Below are 20904 nucleotides of genomic sequence, written 5' to 3' on the forward strand. Positions count from 1 at the left end.
CTGACAAATGGGAAGCTGTCCATTGTTTTAGTGTGTTTGTTCTTTCTCATTTCTTCTACATGTTTAGCTGTTGTCAAGATAAACATTTTCACTTATGCGTGTTACAAATGTATTAACCTTAAGTTTCAATTGAAACAGAATACACAAGCTCACTATTCAGATTAATATACTTACAAAAAGAACAGTTATAACAGACGAAGGTAGCTTTATTGTTGGCTACAGAGCTTTTCTTTTCATGAAGGTCCTTATAACATAGGTACTGCTTCAAATTTCTTTCCTTCATAAATACAAACCGTGAAAAGTCACCCATTATTTTCTTTGCTTCCCCATCAGATTCTAAAATACCCCAATTCCTTCATATTATTGATTTAATTGGGTGGGGTATGCGTATTGAATTTTGTGATGTACCCCAATGGTGTCGTTGTTTCAGACGTATTGTTCTCAGAAGACAGGTAATTGCTTAGCAAATATGGTTTAGCCAGGCCATATTTGCTAAGCAATTACCTGTCTTCTTCTGAGAACAATACGTCTGAAACAACGAGACCATTGGGGTAATTGCTTAGCAAATATGGCCTGGCTAAACCATATTTGCTTAGCAAATATGGTTTAGCCAGGCCATCTCTTTGTGATATCACTAGTTGTTTGTTAGGGTCTATATCAGAAGACCGAATGGAAATAACAGCGAACGGCATAACATCGAAAAGATCAAACCTCGAAGTGTTGTTTGTGAGATCGCGGTACAGTGAAGATTGGAATATTTGCCCTTTCCACACTGTAATGCGATCTCAGAGTTGGAATATATATTTAGCGAGGGGGAGTGGGGGGGTGCAGCCCCCCACAACAGCAAGTTCGAGGACCAGTCTTTTTGATGTTTTGCCATTTGCTGTTATTTCCATTTGGTTTTCTGATATAGACCTGTTTGTTAGCACTGACCATCTACTTATCATAACCTCTAGTATGGAATTCATTAGTCGTAGTATTAAGCTCTGCAATAAACCCACTTTCACTAGTGTTAAGCTTACTGGCCCTTAAAAACTGGCTTCTTACAACACCATTATAAATGTGTCTAGAATGCATACTAGTATTATGGCCTGAACATTTTTCCTTGGTATTTAAGTATGAAACTCTTCATTAATAAGCACCACATTAATATCTAAGAAATTAATATTAACAGTGGAATAAGATAGTTCAAATTACAAATATTCAGTTGTTTGATCCAAATAAAAAACAAATGGTAAAGACTGTATGCTTCCTCGCCATATCAGAAAGGTGTCATCCACAAAGTGCTTATAAAATTTTAAACCATCATTTAGGTACTTTACCTGACCATTTAAGATATTATATATAAAAAGTTCTTCCCATCTAGAAAGTACTAAATTGGTGTAGTTGCTAGCCACTGGAGTCCCCATAGCTACGCCTAATAGTTGATGAAAAAATTTGTCATTAAACATAAGTACATTATTATTAAGTACTACGTCCAAAATCATACAAATGACTGATGTCTTGTATCCATAGTAGGTATTATGATGGCGTTAGAATTCTCTTATACATGAATACCTAGCTAATAAGGAATCACCGTAAAAAGGGACTTAACATCCAGTGTGCGAAAATTAAGCTGTCTGTATTTTTCTCTTTGGCAAGCCACTGGTATAGGGCATTAAAAAAGTGCTTTGTGGATGACACCTTTCTGATATGGTCTGGAAATAGTCTTTAAAAGCATTTGTTTATTATTTGCAGACCACTAGATATGTCCACAGTACTAGTATGCATCCCAGACTCATTTGTAGTAGTGTTGTAAGATGCCCATTTTAAGGGCCAGTAGGCTTAATACTAGTGAAGGTGGGTTTATTGCAGAGCTTAGCACTACGACTAATGACTTCCATACTAGAGGTTATGATAAGTAGATTGTCAATGCTGACAAACAACTAGTGATATCACAGATATGGCCTGGCTAAACCCTATTTGATAGACAATGACCTGTCTTCTTCTGAGAACAATACATCTGAAACAATGAGACCATTGGGGTACATCATGAAATTCAATAACCGTACCTCGATTAAGTCAGTAGTAATGAAGAATTGGGGCATTTTAGAATCTGATGGGGGAGTAAAGAAAATAGTGTGTGACTTTCCACGTTTTGTATGTAAGAAGGAAAAATTTGAAGTAGTACCTATGTTATAAGGACCTTCCTGAAAAGAAAAGCTCTGTAGCTAACAAAGCTACCCTCGTCTGTTATAACTGTTCTTTTTGAGAGTATATTAATCTGAATAGTGAGCTTTGTGCATCCTGTTTCAATTGAAACTTTTAAGTTTAATACCTTTGTAACACGTATAACTGAAAATGTTGTTTATCTTACCAGATGCAAAATATGTAGACATTTTTTTAATATATAAAAAAAAGAAAAAAAGAAACAAGAAAAAATAATTTTTCCCAATTCAGAGGAAGTTAAGAGGAAGTGCATTGGCTAAATGCATTTTAAATGCATTTTATTACACACAACAATGAAATTAGGGGTTCAAGAAAAATATATTTGAATAAATATATAGAAAGAGGAGAGAAGATATAATAAGAAAGGAAGGAAGTTTTGGAATATTGGATCAATTATTTCCAGTGGATAGAGAAGACTGGGTCAGACATAAAAAAAGAGTGTGGTTAAAATTAAAAGATTGACAAAGTTATGTGTCTTATAATTATGTTTGTGTGTTATATATGTTATTATATTATGTTATTTATATATTAAAACTATGTATTTATTTGTTCATTTGATTGTTGTCTTGGATTTTGATAGGCTGTTTTGGGTTATCTGCCTGCAGGTAGCCCTCAGTCGGCCCGAATACAAGAGACTTAATATTTCTGCATCAGATGCTGTTGCTTCTTCCATGACGTCAGGTCGTCAGGGATATAAAAACAGGCAGCTGACGCCATTACATCAGTCATTCTTGCCGCGGGTCCCTGAAGCAGAAGCAGTTCCCATTGTCGGTCAGCCGCTACCTGAATTTTCTTTTTTGAGTTGAATAATCCTGAAGTCTTTTAAAGCTAAGTACCCTGTTGGGGATCCTTTTTTCTTGCTCTAACCAATGTCAGAAAAAGTTAACAATTGTCTTGCCTGTGGAAAGCAAATACCTCACACAGATTTGCATTCTTACTGCATTACCTGATCTGAAGTAGGTACTTCATTTGTCAGCAACCTTTGGGTCTTGGATCCGATCTCGGATCCGAGCTGGCAACTTATACATAGCTTTAAGATCCGAGCTCCTAGCTCCTCCCCTTACCCATAATCCCCTGCCAACCCTGACTGACCTCAGATCTAGTTTGCCGCTCTTAGAGAAAGCTACTAGATTCTTGAGCTCCTAGTTGGGTCAGATAAGTGCTTTGTATTTTCTGCAATTTCTTGACAGATTTACTTTTAAAAAGTTTGAGTGTGTTTAGGTTCCCTCTTTTAGTCCTTCTCTAGTTTAATTTTAGTGTAATTTCTCCCCTTCCTTCGCTGGTGCGTAGTGTGTGTGTGAGTCGCTGTGTGTTTGAGGCCTTGAGTGAGTAAGTTTAATTTTTTTTATAGTGTCATGTCGGAGGCCCCAAAACCTATTTTTTCCAAATGCACTGAGTGTGGCCATAAGCCTTCACCGGCGGATGGCCACACTCGGTGTGTTCGGTGCCTTGGGGTTGAACACCTCTCCTCTGGGTGTACTATCTGCGTGGCGTTCAACCCCAGGGCACTGAAAGACCGTAGGTCGAAGCTGATTCTGGTGGGACTTTTACACCTAGATTTGGCCTCCGGTACTCCCGTGGCACTACCCCAGTCCTCGGTGGCTGCCACTCCTGACCCCCTCCCCCAGGCCAGGACTCAAAGTCCCACTACAGCGCCGGAGGAGATGGAGGCCAGGAGGGAGAAAAGGAGGGAGAAGCACCAGAAGCAGCAGGCCGAGGCCTCCGCTTCGGCCCCCCCCCCGGCTAAGCGGGCTTCTCCCTCCATGGCTTCCAGGTCCCCTCCTCCTCGGATCCGATCCCTGTGCTTCTCTCCGGGACCCGAGGAGGAGGAGACATGATCTCCGTCGAGGTCATCGAGGTGGCACTCCCGGCCCGCCTTGGTGGCCTCGTCGAGATCTACCTATAGCCTATCGGATGCGGACTTGGACCGGATGATGCGAAGGTTCATCCAGGCCCAGCTGCAGATGGGAGTGCTCCTGCCTCCCCCCCCCCCTTCGGGGGGGAGCTCAACACCCTTTTTTGCCCTGATAGCTCCTTCTCCGACCTGCTTCCCGGGTTCGGAGTGTCCGGAGCCGGGCAGCGTTGGAGCCGGGGGTGGGTCGGCTCCGACAGTATTTGGTGCTTCTGCGCCAACTTTGCCCTCGAGTCTGTCAGGTCCATCCTTGTCGGATCCGAGCTCTCGGAGCCGTGGCCCGAGCTTCGGATCCGAGGGATTCAGTGTGCCTTCGGCTCCGTCCAGGTTAGAGCACACGGGTCCTTCGGATCCGATGGTCCCGGCGCCGGTTCCGATCCCACCATCAGATCCGAGGGGGAGTCGGCTCTCGGATCCCAGAGAGAGCGACTCCCCCTCGGCCTTCGATGCGGTGGAGAGGGCACTATTGAGCGCATCTGGAACCCTGGCCCTCGCTACGGCTCCATCCTGCACTCCCTCTCGGCTGAGTCAGGCTTCCATCACCCGGCAACAGGGACAGCCTGCTTCGATGTCTCAGGTCGTTCCCCTGGAACGAGACGTTGCTGGTGAGACCTCCTCGGACAGCCCCCCCGAGGAGGTTCCTCATAAGTGGAAGTGTAAAAGGAGGCACGTGGACTCCCCCGAGTCCTTAACAGAAGATAAGGACTTGGATGAAGGGGAAGGCTCCCCAAGCTCACCCCCCGAGGCTGTCTCCTTCGGAGACATCATGGAAATGCTCAGGATTAGGGGGGGAGGTCTGCCCCCAAGGCTTCCTCCGACGAGTCCGTGTTCCTGGAGGCGTTCGAAGCAGGCCCGTCTACCTCTTGGGTGTCCCCTCCGGCCGACCCCCTGGTGGACCTTATTACCACCAGGGCGTGGAAGGAGTCGGACACTGTGGAGCCAGTTCCCAAGCACCCCGACAAGATTCTGAGCCCCCCCTCAGAGAGACCCCACTGGTGCAAGGGTGCCCCCGTAGATGCCATGTTGGTGGCGGCAGCCACCAAGATGGAATTAGCTCAGGAGAGCCCCTCTGTCCATCCACCGAGCAAAGAGTCCCGCTCGATGGATCGCCTGGGGAAGCGGGTTTTTAGTTCAGCGACCTTCTCAGTAAGGTCCCTGAACTATATGGCACACATTGTTAGGATGCAGCGAGACCTTATCAAAGAGTACACTGCTCCCCCCCCCCCCCCGAGTCCATGTCAGTGGAGGACAAACAATTGTACTCCACTTGCATGGCCACTCTAAGATCTATATCGAATACCTCTATGCGGCTTTTGTCCCATGCCACAGAGGGAGCCGCTAGAGCCAGCGGAGCAGGCCTAGTCATGAGACGCCAGGCCTGGCTCCATCATTGTGACTTCGCGGAACCCTTCAAGGCATAATTTGCGAATGCCCCTTTTGATGGTTCTGCCTTATTTGGCAAGACCGTTCACGAGACTTTAGTCCAGAGCGAAAAGGATGGGAAGACGTTGTCTGCCATCGGAGTCCGCTTTTCTGCTCCCCAGAGGTCCTTCTCCAAGAACCAAAAGGGACAGAAAAAGATGTGGTTCCGGAAATCGCAACATTCCCAGCCTGCGCCAGACAACCAGTCCTTCCCTGGCAGAGGACAGGGAGGACGCCGCCCTAGAGGCAGAGGGGGCCCGAAGAATTTTGGGTCCAGAGAAACCTTCTCTGATCGACCCACGCAGCAACCCTGAGGGGTTGCCCGACTGCTCCACTCTGGAGGCAGTTGGGGGGCGTTTCTCGAGGCACCTGGCAGCTTGGGAGTCCATCACATCAGATCGCTGGGTGCTTCGTATCATATCCAGAGGTTACCAAATTCCTGTGATCCATGTCCCCAAAGTCAGAAACCTCCCCGATGTACCACCCGATCAGAGGGAGGTAGCAGCTGCAGAGATCCAGCAGCTACTAGAAAAAAGAGCCATCCAACCCGTCCCCCCAGACCAGTTCGGATTGGGTTTTTACTCCAGGTTCTTTCTGGTGCCAAAAAAAGACAGGGGACCTAAGGCCCATCCTCGACCTCTCCTGTTTGAACCTGTCAGTAACCAAAGAGAAATTCCGGATGGTCACTCTTCAATTCATCCTCCCTCTATTGCGGGAGAATGACTGGATGTGCTCAATAGACTTCAAGGATGCATACTACCACATCCTAATGGACAGACGATCCAGGAGGTTCCTCCGCTTCCGGCTGGGAGCCAGTCACTACCAGTTCAGGGTCCTTCCCTTTGGTCTCACCACAGCCCCCAGGGTGTTTACCAAAGTATTAGCAGTGACAGCGGCCCACCTGAGACTCCAGGGAATGCAGGTCTTTCCGTACCTGGACGACTGGCTCCTGACCGCCCCGACAAGGCATCTACTCTGCTCAGCCAGGGACTACTTCCTCCGGCTTGCTCCCCAGCTGGGCATCACGATCAATATGGACAAATCCTCTCTTGCTCCAACTCAGGTGATAGAGTTTATAGGGGCCAAATTGGATACAAGAAACCTTCTAGCATTCCTGACAACGGAACGACTTCAAAACCTGAGGCTTCATGTGCGGGCCATCCTCCAGTCAAAAGCTCCACCGGCGGAATTAGTCCTGAGGGCTCTAGGCTCCATGGCGGCGGCAATCACTCTCTTGCCATTGGCTCACCTGAATATGAGGGTTCTGCAATGGAGCCTTCAAGTCCAATGGTCCTTTCAACATTACTCCCTAAGCCACCCTATTTCCATCAGCAGGGAGTGCAGGAGGGCTCTCTTATGGTGGCTCCAATCTCCGGACCTCCATACGGGACGCCCCTTTTCCATGCCTGGTCCCCTGACCACGGTGACCACGGACGCCTCTCGCCTCGGGTGGGGGGTATTGCTCAGGCAAGACGGTCCAAGGCACGTGGAATGACACAGAGACCTCTTTGCATATCAGTGTCCTCGAGATGAGGGCAGTGCTGTTGGCTTTGCAAGCACTGCAGAACCTTCTTCCTGTAGGAACTATTGCGATACAGACGGACAACATGTCAGTGGTCTGGTACATCAACAAATAGTGGGGAACCAGGTCCTATCCTCTCTGTCGAGAGGCCACGAGAGTGTGGGAATGTGCGATCTCTACCAACCGCTTTTTTGTTGCAACGCACATTCTGGGATGGTCTAACATTCTGGCGGACAGACTCAGCCGCACCATCCTGTCCCCGTACGAGTGGTCTGTCAATCCTCAGGTAGCGAAGCGGATTTTTGCCGTATGGGAGCAACCCTGTTGCGATCTCTTCGCCTCTCCCTCAAATACGAAATGCAACAGCTTCTTTGCTCTAATTCCCTCCTTCGGGGAATCCCCGAGAGACGCTCTGGTGCATGCTTGGCCCCCCGGTCTCTACCCCTGATGCTGAAACTCATACAGAAAGCCAGTCGGTTGGTGAGCAGAATGATCCTCATTGCCCCATTCTGGCCTCGTCAAACGTGATTCCCTTACCTGTGGTCTCATCTGGTAAATCCTCCCTGGATTCTGGATACCTTTCCGGATCTAATATCTCACCCCCTAGGTCTCCCGATTCTGAACCTGGACAACCTCAAGCTGACAGCTTGGTTGCTCCAGTTCCACTCCTAGTCAGGACTCCCGGTATCTCTTCCCCAGTTAAAGCCATCCTAGTAGCAGCACATAAACCCTCCACTAGGAAAGTCTATCGTAGTAAGTGGAAGCGCTTCCCCCATCTTGGCGGGACATCATAACTTAAACCCCTTCACAGCCCCGTTGCCGTCTGTGCTAGAGTTCCTTACAAGCCTGTTTCATCAGGGGGCTAGCTGCTCTATGGTCAAGGTTCAACTAGCAGCTATTTCTCATTACCATGTGGGGCATGAGTCAGGCCCCTTGATTACAGCAAAGTTGTGCAAAACCTTCCTCAAGGGTACTTTCCTGCTCAGACCTCCTGTCAAGGAAGTTGTACCCCCTTGGGATTTATCTTTAGTTCTACAGGCCTTGACAGCTCCCCCTTTTGAACCTGCTGCTTCGGTCGATCTGAAGTACCTCTCCTGGAAAACGGCGTTCCTGGTCGCGGTTACTTCAGCGAAAAGAGTTTCCGAGCTTCAGGCCCTTTGTGTAAAACCCCCGTACTTGGCCTTTCACCAGGATAGAGTGTACCTCAGGACCAATCCCTCCTTTCTCCCTAAGGTGGCTTCAGAGGCTAATATCAATTAGTCCATTACCCTGCCAGTCTTCTTCCCTAAGTATCAGAATAAAGGAGAATACAAGCTTCATTCGTTAGATGTGCATAGACAGCTGCACTTCTACATTCATAGGACTGCTGGTCATAGACAATCCGACCAGTTGTTCATCTCCTTTACCAAATTTAACCTAGGTAAATCGGTCTCTAAGACCACTTTGTCACGATGGATCTCACAGTGTATTCTTTTGGCCTATGAAAGTTCTGGGAGTCCCGCACCTCAGGGAGTCCGGGCGCATTCTACTCGCTCTATATCTACCTCTGCTGCCTTTAGGTCTAGAGTCTCTCTAGATGATATTTGTTCTGCGGCCACTTGGGCCTCATCTCCTACCTTTATCAACCATTATAAGCTGGACATTATCTCCAGAGGGAGAGCATCCTTTGGCTCCGCAGTGCTCCGGAACATCCTTCCATGATGGCCGCCCAAGATTCAGGTAGCTGGGGACTCTGTCCCAAAGGTTGCTGACAAATGAATTACCTACTTCAGATTAAGAAGTTATGTACTCACCATAACGTTCCATCTGAGTAGGTAACTTCATTTGTCTGCAACCACCCCCCCCTCCTTCCCCCTGGCCTGCAGAAATTAGTCTCTGCATGTCCTTTGTCTTTAGACCCCTTCGGGACATATGTAGCTTTAGCTGCTTATATAGGGCAAACTTGATCTGAGGTCAGCCAGGGCTGGCAGGGGATTATGGGTAAGGGGAGGAGCTAGGAGCTTGGATCTTAAAGCTATGTATAAGTTGCCGGCACGGATCCGAGATCGGATCCAAGACCCAAAGGTTGCAGACAAATGAAGTTACCTACTCAAATGGAACGTTATGGTGAGTACATAACTTCTTATTTAGGCCCAGACCACGACGTCCCTCGCTGTTGGTTTTGTTCCTCGTTTAATGCCCGAACCATTCGTTGTCTGGCTATCCTCGTCACTAAATAATTGTTCTCTTGATCCCCGTATTCGGAAATGGCATCGGTAAGGAAGCAGACTACCAATCTTTCAAAAAAAAAATGTAATGACAGAGACAGACCACATGGGTCCAAAACTGCCGACGGTGCTTCCATTAAGCTAGTTGCCAGTCAGCCGGTACTCAGTAAGGCGCCTTTGCTGCCCCTGATGCCCGCTTCTATGGATTTGCAGGCCTCTGCTGAGACCCTTTCGGAGTCCGATATGCCACGAGATGCTTCTTCGATTACGGAACCTGCGGATGTCTCTAGCTTGGATGGATTCGAAGCCACTGTGCAGGCACCGGCTTTTGAGGGCGTTTTTCATCCCACCGATATTCGAATCAAACCAACGACTTCTTTTTCAACAAAAACCACCAGTTTGTTAGGCCCAGAGTACGCACTATGCCTAGAAAACCGACTACCAAAGTGCATGCTCAGGCACCCATGCCACAAAATCAAATGCTTAGAATGGCTGAAGACTTTATTACGCTGATTAGGGGAAGCCAGCCTTCCCCTGCTAAGAGACAAAGAACTGAGTTCCCTTCAGGTTGTATAGACCAGCAGTCAGATGACTCTGACCTTTCAGACTATGAAGACATGCCTTTTATCCATGTATGAGGATTTAGATGCAGAGGATTCCATTCCCTCTGCCTCCCCTCCAGAGGATTTTTCTTTTAGTGAAACCTTGCACACTTTAAGAGAGCATTTCCGCTGGGAATGGCAAGACTGTCCTCAGTCCAAAAAGAGACTCAGAGAGTTTTTACAGTTGCCTCAACACAGGCCTTTAGCTATACCCCCTGTCCTGGAGGTTGTGGATGATGTTTTCATGGAATCCAGTGTTACCCAGATACTTTACCTCCTGCCCTTAGGAAACCAGACCGGTACTACAGAGTACCTGATTCTCGAAAGTTTCTTTTCAAGAACCCTACTGCTGACCCAGAGATCATTTCCCAGAGACCTAAAGGTATTAAGGCTACTACAGCCAAAAATCCTACCCCTTCGGACAGGGATTCCAGAGCTTTGAACAGATGGGGTAAGAAGGTATACACCTCTGCAACTCTCGCTATCAGGGCATTGAATTGCAGTTTCACATGCTGAAATACCAGCAACATATTATGGAACTTATTAAACAAAAAGTGGTAACCTTTCCAGATTGTGCAGAAAATAAAGAACTGCAGGAGCTTATGCATTCTGCAAATCAAGTAAGTAAGCATACTTTGCAGTGTGGCTTTGATGCACTAGAGGCATCTTGCAGGGCAGCATTCACTGGCTCTGTACTGAGAAGACATGCTTGACTGAAGGAGCAGACCTTGCCAGGTTATGTGAAATCTAAATTACTAGACATTCCTTTGAATAAGGACTGTTTGTTTGGCACCAAAGCAGAAGAAGTTCTTATAAAGATGGAAGACAAGGCTAAATGTATGCAAACTGTTAAAGAATTCCTACAGGTACAACCACCTAGATTCAGTAGGCATTGTCCTTCAAAACAGTGGTCCTTTCCAGCCCTCTCCAGGCCTTCACAAACTAGACTCAGGGGAAACGGACCACCCAGACTACAGTCTCATGGTGTGCAGAGATCTAAGCAGTGGGGTGCCCCCACCCCTAAAGCAAAGAGTGGTAAGCCACCTCCTTATGGAAAAATGCTCAATGACTTCTCAAGTCTACTTTCCAGCCCTACCCAATTCCTTGTGCCCCTAGGAGGGAAACGTGCCCTTTATGCAAAAAACTGGATGTCCGTCATTCAAGACCGATGGGTCCTAGACATTGTGTCCCAGGGGTACAAATTTTACTTCCCTTCACTGCCAACCCCAAGTCGGTTCCCAGACCTTCCTCCAAACCAGTGGGCAGAGGCTCAAAAACAAGTACTTTCCCTGTTCAATATTGGAGCTATTCAGCCTGTTCCAGCAGAACAGAGGGGTCAAGGATTCTACTCCAGACTATTCCTGATACCCAGGAAAGCGGGGTCTTTGCGCCCAATCCTAGATATTTCGATTCTCAACACCTTCCTGGTGGTGCCAAAATTTATCCTGCAATAGGTTCTTCCTATGTTAGCCAAGGATGCATGGTTAGTCACCCTAGACTTAAAAGAAGCCTACCTGCACATCCCCATACAGACGTTCTGCGGAAAGTATCTACGTTTCAGAGCAGGATCTATGCATTATCAGTTCTCTGCACTTGCCTTTGGCTTATCTACTGCACCTGGGTTATTCACAAAATGCCTGGCTCCAGCCATTGCATACTGCAGGCAGAGAAATATCCAAATTTACCCGTACCTGGACGACTGCCTGATTCAGGCGGACAGTCAGGAATTGCTGCTTTAGCACCTGGCATTTGTAAAAAGCCTTCTCACTTCATTGGGGTACACCATCAACGAAAATAAATCAAAACTGGTACCCAGTCAAAAGATTGTATTCCTAGGAGCAAGCTTGAACACAACTACCCAGATGGCATTCCTCACTTCAGCTAAACAGGTCTACCTGACAGACTACTTCAAACTAATGGCCACCAAAGCCCAGCTTATCTGCAAGAAAAATACTGCAAGCCCTAGGGTTCATGGCTTCATGTATTCTGCTAATTCCATATGCAAGACTGCATGTGACGAAACTTCAGTGGTACTTGAAAAGTCTTTGGTGCCAACATCTCAGGACCTGGAAACAATACCTTGTCTAAGGACAGAGTTCCTTTGGTGGGCAGAAGCATGCAACCACAACAAGGGACTGCCTTTTACACAACTATAACCCGCCCAGACCCTAACCACAGACGCATCAGACTCTGCATGGGGGTTCACATGGCGGGCAAACGTATTCAGGGCCACTGGGACCCAAGTCAAATCCTCCTGCACATCAACCAAAAAGAGATGCTAGCTGTACAGAATGCCCTGACAGCTTTCAGACACCTACTCTCTCCAGGACAACTGCTGATAAAAACAGACAACACCACAGTTATGTGGTACATCAACAAGCTGGGGGGAACCCATTCTTACCCACTCTGCACATTAGCCATGCCCCTGTGGAACACGGCCCTAGACAACCAAGTCCATGTACAAGCTCATTTCCTGCCAGGCAAACAAAATTCACTGGCAGACGAGTTAAGCAGAAATCTCCTAGACCCACACAAGTGGAAATTGAAGCCCAGCCGCTTCAGACTTCTGATCCAGAAATGGGGGACCCAAGAGGTGGATCTCTTTGCCTCCCCCAACAACCACCAGTTAAGCAAATTCTGCACCAGGAACCCTCATAGCAGAGCCTGGAAAGTGGATCCCCTATCCTTTCACTGGGAAAACCTCTCTATGCCTCCCACCTTTGCCCCTTCTCTCAAGAGTACTACTCAAGATAAAACAAGACAAGCCAAGGACAATTCTGATTGCCACAGACTGGCCTCACCAGCACTGGTACCCACTTTTGCACATCCTGACAACAGTGCCACCCTGGCACTTTCACCAGACCCCAACCCTGCTTTCTCAGCAGGAGGGACAGATTTTGCATCCACAATTGCAAACCCTAAATCCTACAGCCTGGCCTATTCCCTAAGTACTCCATCAGCAACCCTAAGCAAACAGGTGCTGGACGTCATCCTTGAAGCCAGAAGACCCAGTACTAGGAAATCCTATGCTGAAAAGTGGAAAAGGTATTGCTCTTGGATTCAGTCTAAAGGAAAGGACACAGCACTGCCATCCTTACCTCTAATCCTGGATTACCTGGCAGAGTTACTGCACAGAGGCCTATCCTTCTCCTCTATTAAAATCCATGCCTCTGCCATTTCAGCTCATTACAATACTGAGCCACCTCTTTTCTCTCGCCCTCTCATCAGACAGTTCCTGAGAGGGGCAAACAACTTAAGGCCACCAAGGAGAGTGCCCACCCCGTCTTGGGACATTAACTTTGTACTGGAAAAGCTCACGTTTTCACCTTTTGAACCTGCTGCTTCAGCAGAGTTAAAATTCTTCTCTTGGAAAACAGCCTTGCTTCTAGCATCACTTCATTTAGAAGAGTGTCTGAGTTACAAGCACTGATGGCTGTGGGAACCCTTCATTATTTTCTATGCTGACAGGGTTTCCCTCAGGACTAACCCTTCCTTTATGCCTAAAGTGGTGTCCAGTGTGGCTATCAACCAATCCATCCATTTGCCAACCTTCTTCCCTAATCCTCAAAATAAAGGGGAAAGGATCCTTTACTCTTTGGACGTGCACAGACAGCTCAGGTTCTGCCTTGATAGGACTAAGCCTTTCAGAAAATCTAACCAGCTGCTAGTAAGCTTTGCACCAGGGGCAGAGGGCAAGGCCATTTTAAAACAAACCATTTCCAAATGGATAGCACACTGCATCCAATTATGCTGCAAGCACAATGGAAAATCAACCCCTCAAGAGGTCAGAACGCATTCCACTAGGGCTACATCCACCTCTGCAGCCTTTCACAGAGGAGTCCCTTCCAGGGATATACTGGAAGCTGCTACACAGAGTTCTGTACACACCTTCACCAAGCATTACCACCTGCCTATCATTTCCAAGTCCAGGGCAGGATTTGCCTCCGCAGTCTTGCAAGGCCTACTAGCCAGCCCTAACTCTTCTTGACTGCCTCCACCCTTCCTCAGCTTTGGGAATCAACCCAAGTGTGATGACTGCAACAGTGAAACATGAAGAACATGGTACAGCTGTGTACACTTACCATAAATGTAGATGTTCAAGTGTATTCACTGTTGCAGTCCTGGTTTCCCTCCCTCCAGTCCCCTTGTTTTCTCTGTCTCATTACTTCTCCTCTCTATGACTAATCCCTACTGGTATTGGTGTTTACTTTTTGGGGGACCTGACATTTGGGGCAAGAAAAACTGAAGTAATGGTGTCAGCTGCCTGTTTTCATACCCCTGACGACCTGACGTCATGGAAGAAGCGACAGCATCTGATGCAGAAATAATAAGTCTCTGGTATTTGGGCCAACTGAGGGCTACCTGCAGGCAGATAACCCAAGTGTGATGACTGCAACAGTGAATACTATACTTGAACATCTACATTTATGGTACATGTACACAACTGTACTTTGGTTTTGTAACACTGATGAAGAGTCCTTAGTGGTGTGATAGCTTTGCATTCTTGTTTAAACTAATTGTACAGATGGTTGGACCTTGTTTTTTTTTTGTTTGTTGAGTACTCCAGTAAACACAGGTGTATATATTGGAGAACAGTCTGTAGGAAGGAGGAAGTAGAGCTCTATAGGAAAAGGGTTTGTTAGAGTAAAACAACTGTCAGGCAAATTCATCCTGCTGCTGTGTTGTACAGTCATTTGGCTACAAAGGGCTTTATACTAGTTAGCCACATAAGACTGTGAAGCATCCCTGGTATGATAAGCCTGGTGTCTGTTTTCATGATGTCAGAGTGATGGAAATGACAGTGATGCCAGTAAAATCTTAAATCCCATAAATGTCTTTATTGGTAATGCTTGGTAACTTCTTTTGTTTTTCAGGATGTTGATCAGGAAACAGGGGAGGATTTAAATCCCAACAGGCGTAGGAATGTTATAGGAGACAGTAGTGAGGAAACTACTATGAGGAACCCAGACAGACCCACCCACTTGTCACTTGTTAATGCCCCGGAAGTAGAAGATGATACTATGGAACGCAAGCGACTCACGAGAATTTCAGACCCAGAGAAATGGGAGATTAAACAGGTATGTTATTTTGCTTTCTAGTCTGTGTCAAAATGACAAAATAATTACCTTCCTGTGATTAGTCAACCGCGATCTTTGTTGCTAATTGTGTTTTGTCTTCCATTAAATATCTAAAATATACAACAAACAAAAAAACAAAAATGTCAATTTAAGTAAAGTGCTTGTGATTCTTTACCATTTCACACACTAGTTCCAATATATAAGTGCCTACTTAGTTTTACATATTTATTTTAGTGATGTATTTAAAACAGTGTATATGCAAGTATGGGGGAGGGGGGCATTTAGATCTTGCGAGGAGAAATGGAGTAATAGCTCAATGGTGAACCATATAAATGTAGATCAGAAAGTCCCTGGTTCAAATCCGTGTGTCCCCTGAATGGGTGGCATTTTTCATTTGTAAGCTATCATTTCATCTGGTAGTTAGCACAGTGGATTAAGGCTTCGGACTGTTACTGAGCTCATTTCATCTGGTAGGTAGCACAGTGGGTTAAGGCTTCGGACTGTTACTGAGCTCATTTCATCTGGTAGTTAGCACAGTGGGTTAAGGCTTCGGACTGTTACTGAGCTCATTTCATCTGGTAGTTAGCACTGTGGGTTAAGGCTTCGGACTGTTACTGAGCTCATTTCATCTGGTAGTTAGCACTGTGGGTTAAGGCTTTGGACTGTTACTGAGCTCATTTCATCTGGTAGTTAGCACAGTGGGTTAAGGCTTCGGACTCGTACTGAGCTCATTTCATCTGGTAGTTAGCACAGTGGATTAAGGCTTCGGACTGTTACTGAGCTCATTTCATCTGGTAGTTAGCACAGTGGATTAAGGCTTCGGACTATTACTGAGCTCATTTCATCTGGTAGTTAGCACAGTGGGTTTTAAGGCTTCGGACTGTTACTGAGCTCATTTCATCTGGTAGTTAGCACAGTGGGTTAAGGCTTCGGACTATTACTGAGCCCATTTCATCTGGTAGGTAGCACAGTGGGTTAAGGTTTCGGACTGTTACTGAGCTCATTTCATCTGGTAGTTAGCACAGTGGGTTAAGGCTTTGGACTGTTACTGAGCTGCTTTCCATGTTCCAGGGTTCGTTTCCCTAAGCCTACATTTGCCAGCTGTGTGACTCTGAGTAAGTCACTTAACCGGACAGTGCATTGAAGTAATTGGGCTAGGCTCTTCAATGGTCTGCACATGTATTAACTACCTATAACATGAATCTAGAGAAAGCTGTTTTTTTTTTTTACCCAACAGAGGTGGTTAAAGTAATATATAACATAGTTATGTAAGCAAGTTAACGAATAAAACAGGCAATGCAATACATTGTAGCTGGCTTGCATATCTGAGATCAGAAGAAAAAATTAATATATGAAATGTATGTCTAACACCAAGCACCCTCCATGATGTGCCCTTTGGTTGGCTTAGTCGGCTATAGAAGAGACATTTTTAAAATAACTAAATAGCTTGATGGTGCTGGTCTATCTCTGTTACAAATTAAATGTTAAAGCATACAGTAAAACATATTGTAGCTGTCTTGCATGTCTGAATCATAAGGCAAAAGTAGCATGCACACAATTGTATCTAAGCTTGAGAACCCTCCTTAATGTCTTCTGTGGTTGGTTCATCCTTTCCACAGTCCGCATTCATCCTCCTCATCATTTTTCTTGAAGTTTGGGGATCGGCGCATGTCTGTCATGGTGGCATGATGCATTGACTACATTAAAGCACACTTCCCATTTCATCACTAGTTCTTTTTGGGTGCCTGCACTGTTTGGATCAGTTTCCTTGCTTTGCAGGTAAAGCATTCCTTCTCCCTTTTAGATTTTTTTCTGGCCGTATATCCAAATTCAAATTGAAGAAGAATGGTAGGAAGAGGTTCTTTGTTGGAGAGGTGGTACTGTCTTTCTCGATTCCCAGTAGATGGTCTGGAGTTATACCTGAAATTATGCCTGGATGACTGACTAGGGTCTAGACAGTCAGAGAGGTAGGGCTCTGATATCCTGTGTCCCCATTTAGCAGGGGCTTGATGCTGTAATCTATTTCCATGGGGGTGTGAAGCCTGGAAGAGACTTGCCCTCACGATTGAAGCCAAGGATACATCCTGTGGTGTTCTTGCCACTTTTACCTTCTCTGTTTAGCCTGGGTATAGCTCGCTCTGATCTGATCTTAGAGAGTTGATCTTCATTGTCCAGTTAGATTTCTTGGATACACTTGCACGCTCGACTGGCAGATGGAACACAAAGCCTAGCCTCAGAGGTAGCAACACACCTCACACACTAGCCATTCCTAAATGCGACCTCCTTTCTTGACCGTATAAATTTACCTAACACTATGGACAGACAATTTCCTGCAGTTTCTCAAACCAGCTTGGTTGACTTGGGCATCCTGAGGCAGTGTAGCAACTAGCTCATGTTCACCGACAGCCCTCTACTCCTACTCCACACAAACTCAACATGTGAGAAATGCAGCTATTTTAACAACCTTGAATCCATTCTCTCTTCCACACCAGTCAGTACATATGACAGTGAGCGGGTTTTCAGTATGCACACCTCAAATCCTACTCCACCCAAATCCACATCACACATACCACATGTGGAGGCTCTCACCAGAAGCATACCTAAAAACCAGAGACCTCCCAAACACAAGCATGCTACACTAAATACTTCCTCTGCAGAACACAGTGTCTCACCTGTCAAGCTTTTAAGGCAAAACACAAAACCAAACATATTAGTCATAGGTGATTCCATTGTGAGACGCACAGGATAAGGAGAAGATCATGGTCAGCTGTCTGTCAGGTGCTAGGATCTGCCATATCACACATGCACTGAAGTCTCCCAAAAACAGGTACTGTTATGACTTTGACTTTTGATAGTCCATGTTGGTGTGAATGACTTGAGACGTACCTGTCTGGACTATATGAAGAGAGACATGACTGAGCTCTCGGACTGTATCTCAGGCATGTATGTCCCTAGCCTTGAGCAGCAATTTACCTTCACCTAGGAGGATACCTCAATGCAAACAGAAAGTGATTAACTTCAATAATTGGCTTAGTTTCTGATGTCATTCTAAGGGGATACACAGTGTCTGTCAGCCTGGGATGGCATGATTGACAGACCTCGATGCTTTACCAGAGATGGTCTTCATCTGTCAACCCTGGGATTTCAGCTACAGGCTAAGGCTCTTGCCACCCCCATAATGCCTTTTTAGGCAGCATCTCAAGGACAAAAAATTCCTGACTTAAAAACACCATCTAAAAAAACCCCTCAAGGTTATGCTGCTAAATGCTAGGAGTCTTAACATGAAACTGCACTCACTGGAAGCAGTCCTCACCTTAGAAGACTTGGGCATTTGTACAGTCACAGAGACCTGGTTCAATGCTGTGGAGAGCATTCCAACAATACCGGACTGCACCTCCTTCCACACATTCAGACCACAAACTGAAGGCATGAAAACTAAAGGAGGTGGTTATGGATATGCATTAAAGATAAATACACCTCCAGATTGGTTAAACCATATGATTCCATGGAGATACTTCAGGTGCAATTAACTGTTGTTAGAACACCTATTCAGGTCATTGCCAGCTACAGGACCCCCTCCATGAATTAGGGCACCCACTCTGCCTATTTAGATTTACTTGAGTCTATCAAGGTACATCCGAACACCCTAGCTTTTTATTGACTGGGTGAATTACTTGTGCTCTAACTCACTTTCCCAAAGGTCCCCCTCCTCCCACAGCAGCAACTAAAGTAAAAAACCTCTCCAAAGCAGATTATGAAGTCTTACAGGATGGTATAAATGGCTTTACTGCACATCTTCCATCAGATGGAACTGGCAGCTATGCCAAGTTCTACACCAGTGCTTTATACAAACACCTGTATGACTGCATTGACTTGGCCTTGCATGATAGGACCAAAACAAGCTCCTCAAAGAAGAGCAAACCTGCCTGGTGGACAACTGCCATTAACAGGCTTTACAGTAAGAGGAAGAAGTTACTAAGAGTAAGAGGGAGAGAGCCCTAAACTGGAAACACTCCCTTCTCAGCTTAAACAAGCAAATAAGACTTCTTGTGAAGTCCTCCAAAGCAAACTACGAATCCAAATTAGCTTCCTCAATTAAGGACAGCCACAAGGCGTTCTGTAGTTACATCCGTAACCTAAAATAAAAGACCCAGATATGTGCCGAACTGGTAGTTAATGATACCACATATATTGAGCCTGTAGACATAGCTAACCTGTTAGCAGACAGGTTCTGTGAAAACTTCACCCTATCCTCACCATAAGTACTGCATGACATCCCTACCATTTCTCCTGTACCTTGTATCTCTAAAGAGCAGGTCATAAACGCTCTCTCTGGCCAAAAACACAGCATCTATGGGATCTTCTAACATCCCAGGTTGCTTCCTACATGGTCTCAAACAAGAATTAGCAACACCACTGGGTACTGTCTTCAGTCACAGTCTAAACTCTGGCTTCATTCCAGCTGAATGGAAAATGGCCACCGTTATCCCCTTGGACAAAGGTGGTGCTTCCACTAACCACAGGAACTGTAGACCTATTAGCCTAACTGGCCTTATCTGCAAGACCATGGAGCGAATCATCATGGGACCTTATCAACAAGGATATAGGTAATCTCCAGACACTTGACCTATTATATCTAGTGGACTTCTGTGAGACAGTCACCAAGGCCATTGACGAGCAGAAATCTGTGCATGCAGCCTGCTTAGACTTAGCAAAGGCTTTTGACACTATCCCCCACTCAGGCATCATTGAAAAACACACCCAGCTAGGTATAAGAAAAGGCTCAAATTGGAAAACCCCAGACCCAGATGCAGTACCTAACTTCCGGTTAAAAGTATTAACATCTCTGCAAGAAGATTTAGCCACAAGTAAGAACTATTTATATGGGTACCCCAAACAGACACAGACCTGGTTAACAACAGGAAAAACAATGCTCCTACTTGAGTGAACATGCAAGCTACCCTACTTCCGGTTAAAAGTATTAACATCTCTGCAAGAAGATTTAGCCACAAGTAAGAACTATTTATATGCGTACCCCAAACAGACACAGACCTGGTTAACAACAGGAAAAACAATGCTCCTACTTGAGTGAACATGCAAGCTACCCTAAAAATTATAGACCAATAACTTGCATGCCGTTGACGTATAAACTGTACACTGCGACAGAGTCTCTAGTCATTTAGAAGATAACTCAGTTATGGCAAAAGAACAAAAGGGCAGTAAAAGAAAGTCATAAGGAACAAAGTATCATTTGTTGTTAAATAAAGTCATAGTGGAGAACAGTAAAAAAGGGGTAAGAATTTAAGTATGGCATGGATTGACTACAAAAAAAATTGATAATATCCCACATTCATGGATAAAAGAGTGCTTTAAGATGTATAAGATACACCCTACACTGATCGAGTACATTACAGTGACCAGACCACTTTGCAATTAAGCCATGATAAAGGACAAATTATTATTCCAGGGATAAAAATTCAAATGGGGATATTCCAGTGTGACACTCTTGTCACCGCTGCTATTCTGCCTTGCTCTTAACCCGTTAAGCTGTCTACCTAACAGCTTAGGCTATGGTTATAATTTGGCTCCTAGAAAACAAAGTGTAAAGACTTCTTATCTTTGCTTTGTCAATGATTTGAAACTGTATAGCTGATCAGATGAGGAACTGAAAGTACAACGGGAAGTTATCAAAACTTTTTCAGATGATATAAGAATGTCATTTGGTCTTGATAAATGTGCAAAAGCAACCTTTAAAGCAGAAAAACTGCAGTACCAATAACACATCAGTTTGGGACAAGAATGTGATATAAAAGAGCTTAAGCAAGAGGAAGTGTGTAAATATTTGGGAGCTGATGAAGGATCAACAGTAAAACATGAACAAATGCGAATTAAACTTAGTAAGGATTACTTTAGAAGCTTACATTAATCCTGAAAACAGCATTGACATCTAGGA

The 20904-nt window shown here is 45.5% G+C and overlaps 1 protein-coding gene across 1 annotated transcript in view; it reads left to right on the forward strand.

Annotated features, from left to right (window-relative positions):
- Window positions 1–20904, forward strand: part of DHX8 (DEAH-box helicase 8) — a 959075-nt gene that overhangs the window by 306195 nt on the left and 631976 nt on the right. Inside the window, exon 8 of the mRNA XM_044055176.1 lies at window positions 14748–14951. Within this exon, the coding sequence (XP_043911111.1) occupies window positions 14748–14951 (204 nt within the window). The remainder of the gene's footprint in view (window positions 1–14747; window positions 14952–20904) is intronic.

The sequence above is a fragment of the Protopterus annectens genome, chromosome 13.part0, assembly GCF_019279795.1.
Source record: "Protopterus annectens isolate FY-2018-M chromosome 13.part0, PAN1.0, whole genome shotgun sequence".
Lineage (NCBI taxonomy): Eukaryota > Metazoa > Chordata > Ceratodontiformes > Protopteridae > Protopterus > Protopterus annectens.